This window comes from Nylanderia fulva, unplaced genomic scaffold (genome assembly GCF_048542155.1).
Source record: "Nylanderia fulva isolate GAGA-0341 unplaced genomic scaffold, ASM4854215v1 Scaffold12, whole genome shotgun sequence".
Classification (NCBI taxonomy): Eukaryota; Metazoa; Arthropoda; class Insecta; order Hymenoptera; family Formicidae; genus Nylanderia; species Nylanderia fulva.
The window spans coordinates 46,743-63,585 of NW_028189409.1; the positions used below are offsets into that span (position 1 = coordinate 46,743).

At 41.4% G+C, this 16,843-nt stretch overlaps 2 protein-coding genes across 2 annotated transcripts; both read left to right on the forward strand.

The window, feature by feature from the left end:
• The first annotated feature begins 6,153 nt into the window (after window positions 1–6,153).
• Window positions 6,154–6,867, forward strand: LOC146724684 (uncharacterized). The gene has a single exon (XM_085490242.1). The coding sequence runs from the start codon at window positions 6,154–6,156 to the stop codon at window positions 6,865–6,867; it is 714 nt and encodes a 237-aa protein (XP_085346368.1).
• A 5,503-nt stretch (window positions 6,868–12,370) lies between these two features.
• LOC146724685 (uncharacterized) lies at window positions 12,371–16,699 on the forward strand. The gene has a single exon (XM_085490243.1). It carries the CDS (start codon window positions 12,371–12,373, stop codon window positions 16,697–16,699), a length of 4,329 nt encoding a protein of 1,442 aa, XP_085346369.1.
• The last annotated feature ends 144 nt before the right edge of the window (window positions 16,700–16,843 follow it).

The following is a 16,843-nucleotide window of genomic DNA, read 5'->3' on the forward strand; positions in this document are numbered from 1 at the left end:
TCAGTCGATTGGGACTAAAATGACGAAGTCGCTTGGTAACCTGTGGCAGCAGCCCAGGGTAGAGCAGGAAGACTCGTTGGTGCCCTGAAGTCGACGATAACTTGTATGGATGTGCGACGGGATCCAGAATGGCGGATTGTTCGGTAACCTGTGGCAGGAGCCCAGGGTAGAACAGGAAAATTCGTCGGAGTCCTGAGGTCGGCATCGGAATGCAGAGTTATTGGACAGCGTTGGATAACCCTCTGTTTTTGATTGTCGGGACGACAATCTTGAAGAAGGGAGCAGTGTTACGTCCCTGGTTTACATCCCCTGAGCACCTTCACCCCTTTTCATCCTCTGAGCATCATCGCTAGGAAGGTTGTTTATAGACAACCGGCGTTCGAATGTTTTTTCGGCGCCATGACTAGATTTGGTTTAGCTGTCGCACCGTGTGGACGCTTACGAGACCGATGAGCATTCTGGTCTAGTACATATTGAATTTCTTCACTTTATTGTATTGGGGCGTTTCATTAAAACTCCTTTCCACATTACGAGAGTTTGTTCATTCCGGGCACAAGTGAGAGTGTGTATGACATCTTTCGTGAAACAGCGCAAGAGACGTCCCGAGGACGTAACAATATAAATAACTCTTTGAGGCAAGGTTGCTGTCTAAAAGGTTGGAAAACGTCTACGATAATACCGATTCCAAAAATAGAAAAAGCCAGAACAGCAAGTGAATTTAGACCTATTAATATGTTACCAGTATTTGAGAAAGTGTTAGAATTAGTAGTTAAAAAGCAAATTGAGACGTATTTGGAACATAATTATATTATAACAGAGCATCAGTCAGATTTTAGAAAACAGTATTCTTGTGAAACAGCGATTCAAACAGTTATTGACGAATGAAAATTGTTAGTTAGCGAGGCAAAAATGGTGGGGGTAATTTTCATGGATCTCAAACGAGCATTTGAAACAATAGATAGAGAAAGATTATTAGAGAAATTATATCAATATGGAATTAGAGGAGCAGTTTTAGAATGGTTAGGATCATATTTAAAGAATAGAACACAGCAGGTACGATTTAATAATGAATGGTCCACATTAATGGCCACAGAATATGGAGTACCACATGGATCTGTATTAGGACCTTTGTTATTTATAATATATCCATACAAAAGACATCACAGATGTTAAAAGAAAAACGCTAAGTATATCTTTCGTCAAAAAATTAGCAAAAATAATCCTTTAAAAAAATCACCATTAAAAATAATATTATCTTTCTAGAAATTATATTTATAAATTATATTTTATATCTTTATTAATAACACAAAAAAGTTTAAAATATTCGCATGAAAAAATAGTAAAATCAAAAATCATGCTAAGTAAGTCAAAATTATAAATAAACACAAAATTATCTTTTTAAAGTTTACAACCATCAAAAATATTTAATCTTTTCAAAATTACATCTGTAACAAAAATAATTTTTTACAAAAATTATTCAAAAATTATAAATTATATTTTATCTTTATTAATAACACAAAAAATCTTAAAATATTCGCATCAAAAAGTAGTAAAATCAAAAAATCACGCTAAGTAAATTTAGATATTTTTAAAAAATTAAAATTAAAAAATAAAAGAAAAACAAATTTAATTAAAATTAAGCAAAAAACTTAGCGCTGTAACTTTTATAATGCTTTATACATGTAGTATAATATCTATATATAACTACTGATCTCTATATACATAACATAAGTGATAATAACGTATTCAGCTAGCTTTAAAGTAGCCTCCTTGTAAAAACAGCGCTAAGTTTTTTGCTTAATTTTAATTAAATTTGTTGTTCTTTTATTTTTTTAACTTTAATTTTTTAAAAATATCTTTCTAAATTTACTTAGCGTGATTTTTTTATTTTATTACTTTTTGATGCAAATATTTTAAGATTTTTTGTGTTATTAATAATACAATACAAAACAATAAAATATTGTTTAATTATTCTTCTTAACGGTCACTGTATAATGGTAAACCTTTGCCCCCTTCAATCTTATATAAAAATGAAGGTTTGTACCAAAATTCAGTTTTTTAACATTTTTTCCGACATCAAACCCTAAAATGACTGTACTATTATCACAGATATAAGAAAAAGAGAAAAAGTGGAGAGGGGGAGAGAGAGGATGGGAGAAGGTGGGAGTGGGTGAGAGTAGGTGGGAGAGGGTGGGTGAAATGGGGGTGGGGTGGGTGGAAAGCGGTGGGAGGGATGAGTGGAGAGGTAAAAAGGATGGAATGAGTGGGAGGGGGGGAAAGGGATGGGAATGAGTGGAAAAGTGTGGGAGAATGTAGAAAAGGATGGAAGTGGGTGAGAAAGGGTGAGAGAGGGTGGCAGAAGGTGGGAAGGGTGGGAGAGAGTGGGTGTTGGTGCGGAAGAGTGGGAGAGGGTTTGTGAGGATGCAAAAGGGTGAAAGAGCCAGGAGAAAATGTATAAGGTTAAGCAACTATGTGCCTTGGCGAACACCCATCTCGGACAAGACAGCGGCTGAACAAGTACGACGACGTATCTTAATAAAAATGACACAGTTTCTAACGAAAAATTTCTAAAAAAATGCATATCTTTGCAACCACTGCAGCTATCAACTTCGTCAAGATGTCATTTTACGCAGAAAAGTTCACGTTTTTTATCGATATGGCCATTTTTGAAAAATATGTTCTTGTTCATGATACATATATTTCAAACATTGTTTCAAATATTCACGAAATTGTGTTACCTCCGGTAAAGGATATACAGTAGCGTTCCTTTCAGTTTTTTCGATAACTCTCGATGTTTTCGCTATATTTTTGATATGTTTCGATTGAATTTAGGAAATTTGAGTAAAACATATATAGTTTCAATATGAATTTGAAAAAAAAAGATATACTTGGCGAGACGCTACCGCGTCTCCTGATTAAAGTCTGTCCGAAGGAATGTAATATAAAAATGTTTGCAGACGATATGTTAGTGTATGTGAGTGTAGAAAGTAGTGCGGAATTAGAAAGAAAAATGAATACAATGAATAAATGAATACAAATAAGCTAAAAATAAACGTAGGAAAAACGAAATTTATGATAGTTCGAAGTATAAGAATGTCTCTCTCTCTCTTTCTCTCTTTCTCTCTCTCTCTCTCTCTCACTCTCTCTCTCTATATATATATATATATATATAAAGCGTGCTTCTATGCTGACGCCATCTGCTCGGCTGAATCGACTGTTTGTGTCCCTCGTGGTCCAACGGTGGAACTGACTAAGCACAAGTCTGTTAGCTTTCTTGTGACGCCAGACGAGGAAAATATATCTAAGTTTGCATCATCTTCGCAAACTAGAGACGCTCTATATAAGGCGCTAAAGCCTGCTGAATGCGGTCTTCTAGTCGAGAAAATCACAATGGCTCGCAACAATGGCGTCAAAGTAACTGCTCGTGCACCGGATATCGACAAAATTAAAGCATGCAAAAGTCTAGCAGAAATGGGACTCACGTTAGCGAGTATATCAAATCATTATCAAAGCTGATAATTCATTATTTCGGAATACCCGCCGACATGAGCCCTGAAGACATTAAGAGAGATCCGATGGCACAAAATTTAAATGGCTTTCAAAATGAGGACATTAAGATTATATACATCTATTTTTTAAAGCAAAATAGAAGTAATATCAGCTGTGTGATAGAGGTCTCGCCGGAGGTTCGCAGAGCTCTGTTTAGTCGCGGTCGAATTTTTTTAAACTTCTCAGCATGTAACTTCGCTGATCATGTTCGAGTGCTACAATGCTTTAGATGTCTGGCTTTCGGGCACCTCGCGAGAAACTGCAAGGCCGCGCCTTCATGCGGTCATTGCTCGGAATCACACGAATCAAGAGACTGTAAGAAAAAAGACCAACCATCTAAATGTTGTAATTGTCGGGGGCAGAACAGTTCCGCCTCATCAGATATCGCGCACTCAGCATTGGATTCAACCAAATGTCCAATTCTTGGCAGAAAAATCAGGGATAAGATTGCCAACACTAACTATGGCTAATCCTGACTTCACAATGGAGGACCTAAGATTTTGCCATGTCAATTGTCAATCTTTACTGGCACATTTTGACAAATTTAACGATTTCTTTAGTAACTCTGGCTACCATATCATCTGCATGTCGGAGACGTGGTTGAGACCCAGTGTACACGATTCAATGGCTCATCTGCCGAGCTACACATTGTTCAGATGTGATAGACAAGGTAGAGTCGGGGGAGGTGTGGGCCTTTACATTATTGACTCTCTAAATGCCACTGTTCTAAGGCATTCGGATTGTTCGGGTGAGAGTAAACCGGAGTACATCGTTGTCGAGGGACGTCTATAGGGCTCAGCTCGCATACTGTTGGCTACTGTATACCGGCCACCGAATGTTGGTTGTCTTCAGGATTTCTTTGATCTTTTTATGGAACTTCAGGCTAACTATATGCATGCTATGATAATGAGAGAGTTTAATGCTGACATAAATGTGATCACTTACGACAGCCAGCAAATCAACTTATTTGTCTCCTCATCCAGCCTTTTTCTGATACCTTATCAATTTACACATAATTTGAAACACTCAAGCACACTCATCGACCTCTGCATCGTTGATGATTCAGCTAAAGTGGAGAACTACGGTCAGAGGGACATCTCTTTCATGTCGACGCATGATCTCATTTACGTCACCTATAACATCAAACTACTAAGACGTGCAAGCAGATTGGTGACCTGTAGGGACTTCAGGAACTTCAACGAAGAACGTTTCCGTTGAGACATTGAGAATATGGACTGGTCTGACCTTTTTCATCTAATAACATCGACAAAAAAATAGAGATCCTGAACTCTCAACTGCTGCATTGTTACGATAGACACGCACCACTGAAAAGAATTCGCTATCAATATCTACCTGCACCGTGGATTACCAATGAGATAAGAAATGCAATGAGAGCTAGAGATCTTGCCAGAAGAGTATGGAGAAGAAGTAGAAATGACATGCACTGCAACATTTTTAAGACAAAGCGTAATGCAGCCCAGAGCCTAGTACAATCAGCCAAAAGCGCTTACTATCTGGAGGCCTTTGGTAATGCAAAAAGTGCTGCGACCGTCTGGAGCAAACTGAGACACCTTGGACTCAAAATCTAAAGCCAATACTCGGAAGCTGGTTTGCACTGTGGAACTCAATAAATTCTTTACGACTATGACCGACAGTCCAGCTAACAACGATTTCTCTAGGGAAAGTGCATCAGATTGTGAGCTACTCAGTCCTCTGGCGAGTGACTTCGATGACAAGAGACTACACTGGAGTTATGTTCCGGCGTCGGCCGGAGGGTCTTACATAAAGCAAAATTCAATACAACAGGCAATGACGGAGTGTCTCCAGCTCTTATCAAGACGGCACTGCCATGTATCATGTCTATTCTTGAGCATGTATTCAACTTTTCGCTCATGAATGGAATATTCCCGGAGTCATGGAAGACTGCCATCGTTTGTCCAATTCCAAAGATCAAAAACCCGAAAGAAGTGCAGCACTACAGACCGATCTCGATTCTGCCAGCCTTGTCAAAAGCGCTGGAGAGAGTCGCTTTCGAACAAATGAGTCGGTATCTTGCGGATCGAGATCTTTTGAATCCGTGCCAATTTGCCTACCGTGAGCATCATTCAACACAGACGTGCTTCATTAGGATGCTTGACGAAGTCAGGCAAGCCGCTGATAATACAAGGATCACTATTTCGGTCTTTTTTTATCTTTCTAAGGCCTTTGATCGCGTACAGCACCTCACTCTGATCAGCAAGCTAAGGAGCCTCGATTTCTCGAGGGGCGTGCTTAACTGGATCTACACATATCTGACTAAAGATCCCAGGTGGTGCATGACAATGTGAATGATCGAATGTCAACTAGAATGGCCACGAAGATGGGCGTTCCATAGGGCTCAGTGCTGGGTCCATTGCTGTTCTCACTATACCTGGCTGATCTTGGGGAAGTTTTAAGATATTGTCAACTCAACATTTATGCTGACAATGCGCAAATCTTCCATCACTACAGGCCTGCTGACCTTGAGAAAAGAATACGAAAGTCAATAAAGATGTTGATGCCATCCTACACTGGGCAGTCTCTAATAAGCTGATTCTGAATGCGGGCAAAACTCAATCAATCATAATGGGAACCTCGAGGTACTTTAATGCGATAGATCTTGAGACTACTCCACGAATTACGGTTGCCGACACATCAATAGAATATTCAACTCACATCAAGTACCTAGGTGTGTGGATCTCTAACGCTCTGTCCTGGGATCGACAAGTCTCCTATACAACAGGCAAGGTCCGCTTGACGTTATACAGGCTCAAGTTGTGTGCGCAATTATTACCTGATGCTCTAAAAACAAGACCAATTGAAACACTAGTCTTCCCGCAAATCGATTATTGCAACGCTGCCTTTACGAACGTCACTGTGGAACTCGATCTCAAACTATACCGCGTAATAAATGCCTGCATCAGATTTATATTCCGTATTCGTGCAGATGTCAGCACTACACCATATTACTCTAGACTTCGATGGCTTAAGATTGGAGACAAAAGAAACTATCAAGCGCTAAGCCTGCTATTTGATATTTTGAGAAATAAACTGCCAAAACACATTTACGAACAATTCAAGTACAGGCCTGCAATTACCAGTAGAGCTGCTGCGACTGCTGAAAGCTTGCTCTTGATACCTCACTGTCGAACGGAGTTCTACAAATGCTCCTTTAGCCTGAGCGTGGCTAGATTATGGAATAACCTCCCAAATCGGCTTCGAATTCTTATAGCCGAGGCCGAATTCAAACAAGAACTAAATAAATATTTACTGGAAATTTCCGCCGACTCAAACCTGTAATATGCATTTCGGTTCTCAATTTTGCTCATAATATATTTCTAGTCAAAAATTATTAAATTAGTTATTTCATGTTCTATTGTATATGTACAAGTTATGTTAGTTGGTCACTTTGAATAATTTTATACAATGCTGTTATCTACTTATGTAAGCCAGCATTATGCGCTTGAGGGGATTTGTCCCAGAGCGCTCAATAAATGATGCTTCTCTCTCTCTCTCTCTCTCTCTCTCTCTCTCTCTCTCTCTCTCTCTCTCTCTCTCTCTCTCTCTCTCTCTCTCTCTCTCTCTCCCCCGGTACCTCGGGGGAGTAGAGGTCCCGTACCCTCTCCGATCGACCCGTTCGGGCCTTGTGACGGACAATCTCAAATTGTCACGTCACAATATATATACATATATATATATATATATATGTATATAGGCTTAATTATATTAAAATGAATCAACCTCAATTAAGAGTTGAACTGTATTTAGGATTAATGGATCACCTTGATAATTGATCACAAAATAAAGGAATTACAGTAGAATGTAATATTACCATCTTTATTTATGGGCAGTCCAAGGAACATGCAAGAAAGATATCAAAATGCCACGTCTTTGGTAGAAAAGTTTGGTAAACCAGACATTTTTCTTATAATGACTTGCAATCCTCAATGTCCAGAAATTAAGGATAACCTGGCTGGATGTCTAATAGAGTTTCGACCTGATTTAGTAGTTAAAACACTTGGATGTAAAAGAGGTTTTAGAAGATCTATCTCAAAATAAAATTTTTGGAAATGTTATAGCTTATGCAGGAGTAATTGAATTTCAAAAAAGAGGACTTCCACATTTGCATTTACTTGCAATGTTGAGCGATGAAGATAAGCCCCGACTTCAAGAAGTCATTGATATGATGGTATGGGCTGAAATTCCTAATAAAGAAAAATATTCAGAACTTAATGAAAAAGTTTTGAAACACATGATTCACGGTCCATGTGGAGATCCCTCGAGGAGATATCCTTGCACTGAGGACGATGAAAAATGTTTAAAAGGTTTTCCAAAAGAATTTTGTGATAAAACTAATGCTAATGTAAATAAATATCCCATCTATCAACGTAGGAATATTGAAAGAAAATACATTGTTAGAAATAAAGAAGTGGATAATCGATGGGTGGTGCCGTATTTACCATATTTAATCATGAAATATAATCGACATATTAATTTAGAAATATGTTCATCAGTGAAGAGCGTAAAATATCTATATAAATATAGGATTCATAAGGGATAGGGTTCATAAAGGATTTGCTCCAGAAGCAATGGAGACTTAACGGATATGATCTGTTCATGAAATCTCATACAGTAATAAGATTGGCAGTTCATTTGCCTGATCGCCAAATGGTTTATTTTCGAGCAGGAAATGAAGAACAAGCTGCTCAAAGAGAGCTAAATCGAGATACTACGCTGACTGCATGGTTCAAATTAAATCAATATGATGAAATTGCAGTAAATTATCTTTATACAGATATTTCTTATCATTATGTTTATAATAAAAAAGAAACTAAGTGGAAGCCACGTAAAAAAGGTGGTGAAAAAATAATTTCAAGACTGTATACAGTAAGCATAAAAGATATTGAAAGATTTTATCTCCGTCTTCTTCTACTACATGTGACTGGAGCAAAATGTTTTAAAGATTTGAGAAATATAAATGAAATTCTTTATAATACGTTTAAGGATGCAGCAATTGCAAAAAATTTAATAGAAACTGATGACTTTTGAGGAAAAACGATGGAGGAAGCAACAGAATCGAATATGCCTGCACAACTTCGAGAATTATTTGCTTACATTTGCATCTTTGGAAATCCAATAGATGTACCAACAATTTGGAATAAATACAAAGATTTTATGATTGAGGACTTTGTAAATAATAATGTTGTAAATCCCGAAAATATGGAGTTAAACCATATACAACAAATTCTAATAAATAATGGAAGTAGTTGTGAGAAATTTCAATTACCAAATCCAACTGAAATAAATATTTACGAAACAGAGTATAATGTAGATGAAGAAAAAATACGTGGTGATTATTTATTATCTACACTAAATGATCAGCAAAAATACGTGTATGATATAGTAATGCGAGCAATTGAAAATGAAAATGAACCTAAGCGTTTGTTTTTTATTGACGGGTTTGCAGAAAGAGGTAAAACCTATCTATTTAACACATTTCTAAGTGTTATTCGAGGAAGAAATGAAATAATTCTTCCATGTGCTTCAACTGGAATTGCAGCCACACTTCTGAAAGGAGGAAGAACTTATCATTATCTGTTTAAGCTTACAATTCCAATTGATAATGCAGCTAAATCAAATATTAGAGGAAATTCTCAAGCTGCACGAGATTTGATCAATGCCAATTTAATCATATGGGATAAAGTGAGCATGACTGTTGGACATGCCTTAACAGCAGTTGATAAACTTTTCAAGGATTTAATGAAGAATCATCAACCATTTGGAGGAAAAGTAATTTTATTTGCAGGAGATTTCAGACAAAATCTTCCAGTAGTACCTCATGTACACAAAACAGCGATAATTGAATCAACTGTAAAATACAACTCTATATGGAGAAATGTAATTAAGGTTAAATTACAGCAAAATATGAGAACTGCGGAAGAAAAAGAATTTGCAAATTGGTTAATGCAACTCGGAGATGGTAAATTATCAAATACAGATGAACTAAATCTAGACACGATTGAAATTCCACAAAATTTTATATCAAAAGAATCTCTTATTAATGAGATTTTTGGTGTTAGAATTACCCTGAAAAGGATTAGAGTAAATCAAGATCGAGCGATTCTTTGTTCTAAAAATGAGGATACTTTCAAAATTAATGATGAAATTTTTTGTCTAATAGAAGGAGAAGAAAAGGAGTATCTCTCTATTGACTGTATTGTAAGTGATGATCCACAGGAGCAATTAAATTTTCCAACTGAGTTTCTAAACTCACTGACACCTTCTGGAATGCCAGTTCATTGGCTTAAAATAAAAGTTGGTGCTACAGTAATCTGATTAAGAAATTTAAATACTAAAAAAGGACTTTGTAATGGTACAAGATTTATTGTAACTAATTTGAAAAATAATATAATTTATGTAGAAGTTATAACAGGTCCTGCTCGAGGACAAATTGTTATGATTCCGAGGATAGATTTAATTACAAATGATTTGGAACTGCCATTTAAGTTTAAACGAAGACAGTTTCCTATTCGAGTGTCATTTACTATGACAATAAATAAATCACAAGGACAAAGTTTAGAAAAAATTGGGATTTATTTGCCACATCCTGTATTTGCTCATGGTCAACTTTATGTAGCATTTTCTAGAGCAACAAAAAGAGAAAGTGTAAAAATTAAAATTGATGAATGTAGCAATCAAGGACATTTAATTGAAGAAAGTGAAAAATGTTTTACAAAAAATGTAATATACAGGGAAATTTTGTAAATTGAAGAAATAAAATTGTATGAGAGCTAATAATAGCGGGTTAGCGGTGGGTACATTAGAAATAAAAAAAAATTGAATAAAATGTAAAAAAGGATATAATAATTAAGTAATAAAAAAAATATTTAAAGTATATATTAACTAAAATAATGTTTTATATTTAAAAAATATGAAATTGTGTGGAAATTAAAATAAACAAGAAAATAAAAATAAAAATATATAATTGTTGAAGATTCGTTCTTCGGATCGAATCCTCGAGGACGATCGAATTTTCTAGAATGTTTTTTGTTAAATTCCTTAGTGTTTACGCCAAGGAAACACGTGAAACCAACGTGTACACTCGCCGCTAATTGGCGTGTGTACATCGCCTGATTTTCCGATGGTCCAATCGAGGACCCCGATCGGCTGCCGCCCTACGCGAGCTCCGAAATTCGCGCAGCCCTCGAGTCAGTCCTCGAGAGAGCGAGCGCCGAGAAACATAAGTCTAGGTACGCGACGAACTTGTAGAAAGTGAATAAACTAAATTAAACCGTTTCAAAACGCGTACAATTATTTGATCACGTTAACCCGGCATCCTACAACGTTAAATCTTATACATATAAAAAATGGTCCTTCGAGCCGGATGTTAAAAACCGATCGAGTGATAGTGAAATCGCGAAAAGAACGGGCTCCTTCGTTTCGTACCTTATTCGAACAATTGACAATTTCTGCCTCGTGTGCCTATATCGGGGCAGTAAATTTAAAAACGCAGTGATCCGCGGCAAGAGAAATACGCTAATTACGCGTTCTCGTTTAGAGTAGAAAACCTCCGTGTGCGGGAGTGAGATCGCGCTACAAGACAACAAGCCGTCGCGCGCGCTCCGAAACAGTCTATCTCTCTCTCTCTCTCGCGCTCTCTCCAAGACGTGAAGAGCGAGAGAGACGGTATCACGCCGCGCGCTCCGAAGCTCTCTCGCTCGCTCTCTCTCTCTCTAGCTGCGGCTCTCTCGGCCGCGCGCCTGCCGTCGCTCCGGCCTAAGCCGCGGCGCTCCGGCCACGTGACGGTCACGCGCCCTCACGTACCCGGTGTACATCGAATTCTGCATTTGAGTAGACAGAATTTCGACGTTGAAGTGTCACTTGCAGTGCAAGCGCCGCTATCACGCGCTTTGCAATCTTGCATTCGGACGGCAGTTAAACGCCGTTCGAGATTAGTGACTGCACGTGTACTCCGCTACTCGCGCTCAGTGACTCTCAACTCCGGCGCCGCTATCACGCGCCAGTGATTTTTAATTGAGTGCGGTGAACATACGCGAGTTATCCGCAAGCGCCGCAAGCACGCGCTTTGCGTTACGGTATTCGCAGTGACTCTCAATGATTAATCGTGACTCGTACTGATTAACAGTGACTCTCAGTGAACGTGCGCCGCTATCACGCGCACCGCACCGGTGAATCTTAACCAGTGCATTTTTCTCACTGACTTTTGACTCTCGCAGACCGAAGTGTAAACGACCGCGAACGCCGCTAGCACGCGTACGCGTCGTGCATCTCTCTGTGACTCTCTCGATCATCTTGGTGATTTTCGACGTTTCTAAACATTTTAAAAGGTGCGCGACTCGCTATTTCGACGCCGCTATCACGCGTCCGCCGTCGTGCATCACTCTGTGTCTCTCTCGATTATCTTGTTGATTTTCGACGTTTCTAAACATTTAAAAAAGTGCGCGACTCGCTATTTCGACGCCGCTATCACGCGTCCGCGTCGTGCATATCTCTTGACTCTCTCGATCATCCCGGTGATTTTCGACGTTTCTAAGATTTAAAAAAAAAACCACGCGATTTGCAATTTCGACGCCGCTATCACGCGCCACGCAATCGCTTCGTGTGAGAAAGACAGCCGATAACGGCTTAACGAGACGGTGCGCTAGCTCGCGCTCGGACTCTCTCTCTCTCTCTCTCTCTCGCGCGTCAATCAGCGGGCGCTTCAAGTCCGCGCGCGCGCTTGAAGATTTCGCTTCAGTAGCGAATAATCGATAAACGATTCAACAATCCGGCATCGATAATCATGTCGACTGTCGTGAGTGACCTGCTCATCGAGCAGGGAGCTTGTATTGACGAGATCAAACGAGATCTCGTCAACTTCAAGAAGCTGGCCAAATCCAACGTGACACTCGCCAAGACGCGAAGTAGGCTTGCCAAGTTGGAGGAGCACTGGGCCGCCTGCCGCGGCCTTCATGTCAAACTGCTTCAAAAGACGACCACGGAGCAGCAAACGACCTTGCCGTATTTCACTCTGGAAGAGTTCCTGAGAGCTGAGGATGTCTACATCGACACGGCCGATCTGCTGCAAGATACGATAAGTCGATTATCTCCTAATACAATTCCGTTTACCGATCGTAGTTCCGATTCCTCCGTTCGCGAAACAAATAATCATTGCTTCCAATTGCCACGCATCGCGCTGCCAAAGTTTTCTGGGAAATTAACCGATTGGGAAAATTTCCGAAACATTTTCGAATCTCTTGTAGTAAGTAACGACGCTCTTTCAAATTCACAAAAATTTCATTACTTAAAAACGAGCGTAACGGGAGACGCTTCCTTGCTGATCAATAATTTAAAAATTTCTGATGCGAATTACGAATCTGCCTGGCAATTGTTAACCAATGAATACGACGATAAGCAAGCGTTAATCTATGCTCATTTACACACGTTTATTAGCCTTCCGGTTATAAAAAGCAAGATTGTAAGCGATTTGCGAAAATTGCGCGACACAGTGTCTGCATCGTTAGCCGCGTTAAAAAATCTCGATCGTCCGGTAGAACAATGGGACGACATTCTTGTTTATACAATAACGCAAAAGTTTAGCGCGAGAACACGTACCGAATGGAATTTAAGGCGAATCAAACAAAATGAGCCTTCTTCTTATCAGGAGCTTAATGAGTTTTTAACTCTCCGTATACGCGGATTGTCGGACTTTGCCGATTCAAGCAAGGACTCCGGTTTTTCGAAAAATGATAAACCGCGTTTAACAGTAAACAACGTGACTGCCTTTAAATGTATTTGTTGCTCCGGTGAGCATCACGTTTCGAAATGCGAAGACTACGCGAAGAAATCAGCTTCACAGCGCTTTGCTCTCGCGCGCCAGCATAAACTCTGCTTTAACTGCTTAAAGTCCGGACATTTCCCGTCGAAATGCCCGAGCAAATATCGGTGCAGACAATGTCGTCGCTCGCATCACACATTGCTGCATTCAGCGGCAAATCAAAATGCCTCCGATAACTTAGCCAGTTCCGAGGCTACTATCTCCGAATCTGCGTCACAAGCCGCATCTAATGCGACTACTAATCAAACGGTCAATACGATTGCGGCCGTCCAGATAGTACCCCCCTCGCTTCAGGAACATCCAAATGTCCTTTTGGCGACCGCATGGGTCGACCTCCACACCGGGGAGGGTCGCTGCTTAAAGGTTCGCGCGTTGTTGGATCAAGGATCCACTTTTAGCTTTATATCAGAATCGCTCTCACAGGCGTTGCGCACTAAATGGCAACGAGCCGATTTACAAATTAAATGCTTCGGCGAAAAATACACGGGTACTGCGAAATTGCGCGTAAAACTACAGTTAACCCCGTGTGCTCAAGCCGATCCGAGCTTTCCTCTGACGGCTTACATTTTTCAACGCATTACTTCATACGCTGCCTCGCGGATTCAGCCCTTCGATGCGTGGCCTCATTTACAGGGTCTATCTTTTGCTGACCCTGATCCTTCCAGTCAACATCAAATTCATTTGTTGATCGGTGCTGACCTTTACGGCTCGCTTCTGAAGCGCGATGTCCGTCAAGGTCCTATTGGAACTCCGACAGCGCAATTGACCGCTCTCGGTTGGATCCTTTCCGGCCCCACAAATAGTAGGCCGACTACTACTGCTCAAGCATCTGTATTAAACTGCGTGTTGGAACAAAGCACGCACTCTCTTCTCCAGAAGTTCTGGGAAGATGAGAAGATCTCGCGGCCTGTCCCCCTCACGGAGGAGGAGAGGTGCGAGGCTCATTTCATCGCCAACCACTATCGTACCCCTCAGGGACGCTATGCGGTTCGATTGCCCTTCAGGCATGATTTCCCGATAAAAATCGGTGATTCTTTGCACATTGCAACCTCGCTTTATAATAAAATGGAAGGAAAGCTACGGCTTCGTCCTGAACTTCACGCGCAGTACAACGAGTTCTTACGAGAGTACAATTCGCTCGGTCACATGAGGAAGGTGGAATTATCTGACCGCTCCGAGTTCGAGCCGGTATATATTCCTCATCATCCCGTTTTGCGCGACTCGAGTTGCACTACGAAATTGCGCGCTGTCTTCAACGCTTCGTGCAAAACGAGCAATAAGACTTCGCTTAACGATCACTTACTGATCGGTCAGAGACTGCAGCAAGACCTCTCCGCTATATTATTGCGCTGGCGTCAATGGCAATTTGTTTACACGGCGGACATTGCTCAAATGTTCCGCCAAATTCTCGTGCATCCGTCTGACGCGGATTTTCAAAGAATCTTATGGCGATCGTCGGCCGATGGGCCGATTGAACACTATCGCCTTCTCACTGTAACGTACGGGCTCGCCCCCGCTCCATACCTCGCAATGAGGGTACTGAAACAGCTTTCTCTAGATGAAGGCGACAACTATCCCGCGGCTGTTCCAATTCTCAGCGAGTCCCTCTACATGGACGATGCACTCTTTGGCGCGGACGATACGACTTCATTGATAGAAGCTCGTGTCCAACTAGTTGAGATCCTGCGAAAGGGAGGTTTTCAACTACGAAAGTGGGCTTCTAATGCCTCCTCTCTTTTTCAAGGACTTTCGGCTCATCAGCCGGAAGTCACCGATCATTTACTCGTAAAGGACGATAATCTCAAGGTTCTCGGGCTTTCATGGCTTGCTAAAGAGGACGCGTTCAAATTCGTGATAACTCTGTTGAGATCGGTTACGCACACGAAACGTTCCGTTCTCTCGTTCACGGCAAAATTATACGACCCACTAGGATGGGCTGCTCCGGTTGTCGTAACCGCGAAAATCTTGCTACAAGAATTATGGCTTCTCAAATGTGATTGGGACTCCCCTCTTCCAGAGGAGTTGCGCGATCGTTGGGAGAGCTACACCAACGATTTAGAATCATTGAACCGCGTCCGAATACCGCGTTGGACCGGTCGACATTCCAATAACCTCGCGTTCGAAATCCACGGGTTTGCCGACGCTTCAAACCGCGCTTACGCGGCGGTCGTTTATATTCGAGTGCTTCCTTCGCCAACGAAGTTTCAAATCACTCTGCTCGCTGCTAAAACAAAGGTCGCGCCGATCAAAACCGTAAGCATCCCGCGCTTGGAACTGAACGCTATCGTCCTCCTCAGCCGGCTAATCAAGTGGACCTTGACATCATTGAAATTACCTCCGATTCCAATATACGGATGGACGGATTCGACCATCGCTCTCGCGTGGCTCCGTCAACATCCATCAAAATGGAGCATCTACGTGGCTAACCGCGTATCCGAGGTGCATACCGGTCTGGATTCCGTTTGTTGGAATCACGTTCCGTTTCGCGATAATCCGGCGGACTGTGCCTCGCGCGGCTTGACCGCCTCCGAGCTCGTGACTCACCCGCTATGGTGGAACGGTCCACGATGGCTTCAGAAACCATCAACTGCGTGGCCGATTCTGAATGTCTCAGCTCCGCTCGACTCTGTCACCGATCAGCAGGTGTCGGTGGAAAGAAGACGGCCTGTGACGCTCCATGTTCAAGAGGCCGAGGGTTGGGAACTCCCATATAGGTTTTCCACTTGGACCAAGCTTGTCCGCGTGACTGCCTATATGAATCGCTTTATTCATCGTGTAAAAGAAAAGAGCGCGTCTCGCTCCCAACAATCCCCCTTTCTGAACGCCGACGAGTTTAGGAGGGCGGAACTCTTCTGGTTGCGCTATCTGCAACAGAGATTCTTCGAACGGGAAACGCGCTCACTAAAGAATAACGGCACCATACCGCATTCGAGCTTGTTGAGCAGATTGAGTCCTTTTCTAGGAGAGGACTCTTTACTCCGTCTTGGCGGGCGGTTGACGAATTCCGCGCTCAGCTATGACGAGCAACATCCTATAATAATTCCGAAACATCACTTATCCGATCTCTTAATTGATCGCGCTCATAAATCCACGCTCCACGGGGGAACACAGCTAGTACTCCGTGTGCTGCGTCAGCGATACTGGATCATTGGAGGCCGCAGCTCAGTAAAGGCGCACATTCGAAAATGTGTAGTCTGCACTCGTCAAGCGGCTAAATTGTCTTCTCAGTTCATGGGCGACAGTTCCAGCCGCTCGTGTCACCCCTTCGGCGCCTTTTACTCATTGTGGGGTTGATTACGCCGGCCCACTCCACGTAATTTCATTCGTCGGCAGAGGGCAAAAGGCCAGAAAGGTATATATCGCTCTGTTTGTTTGTCTTGCTACAAGGGCGATTCACCTCGAATTAGTGGAAGATTACTCCACGCCCGGCTTTCTTGC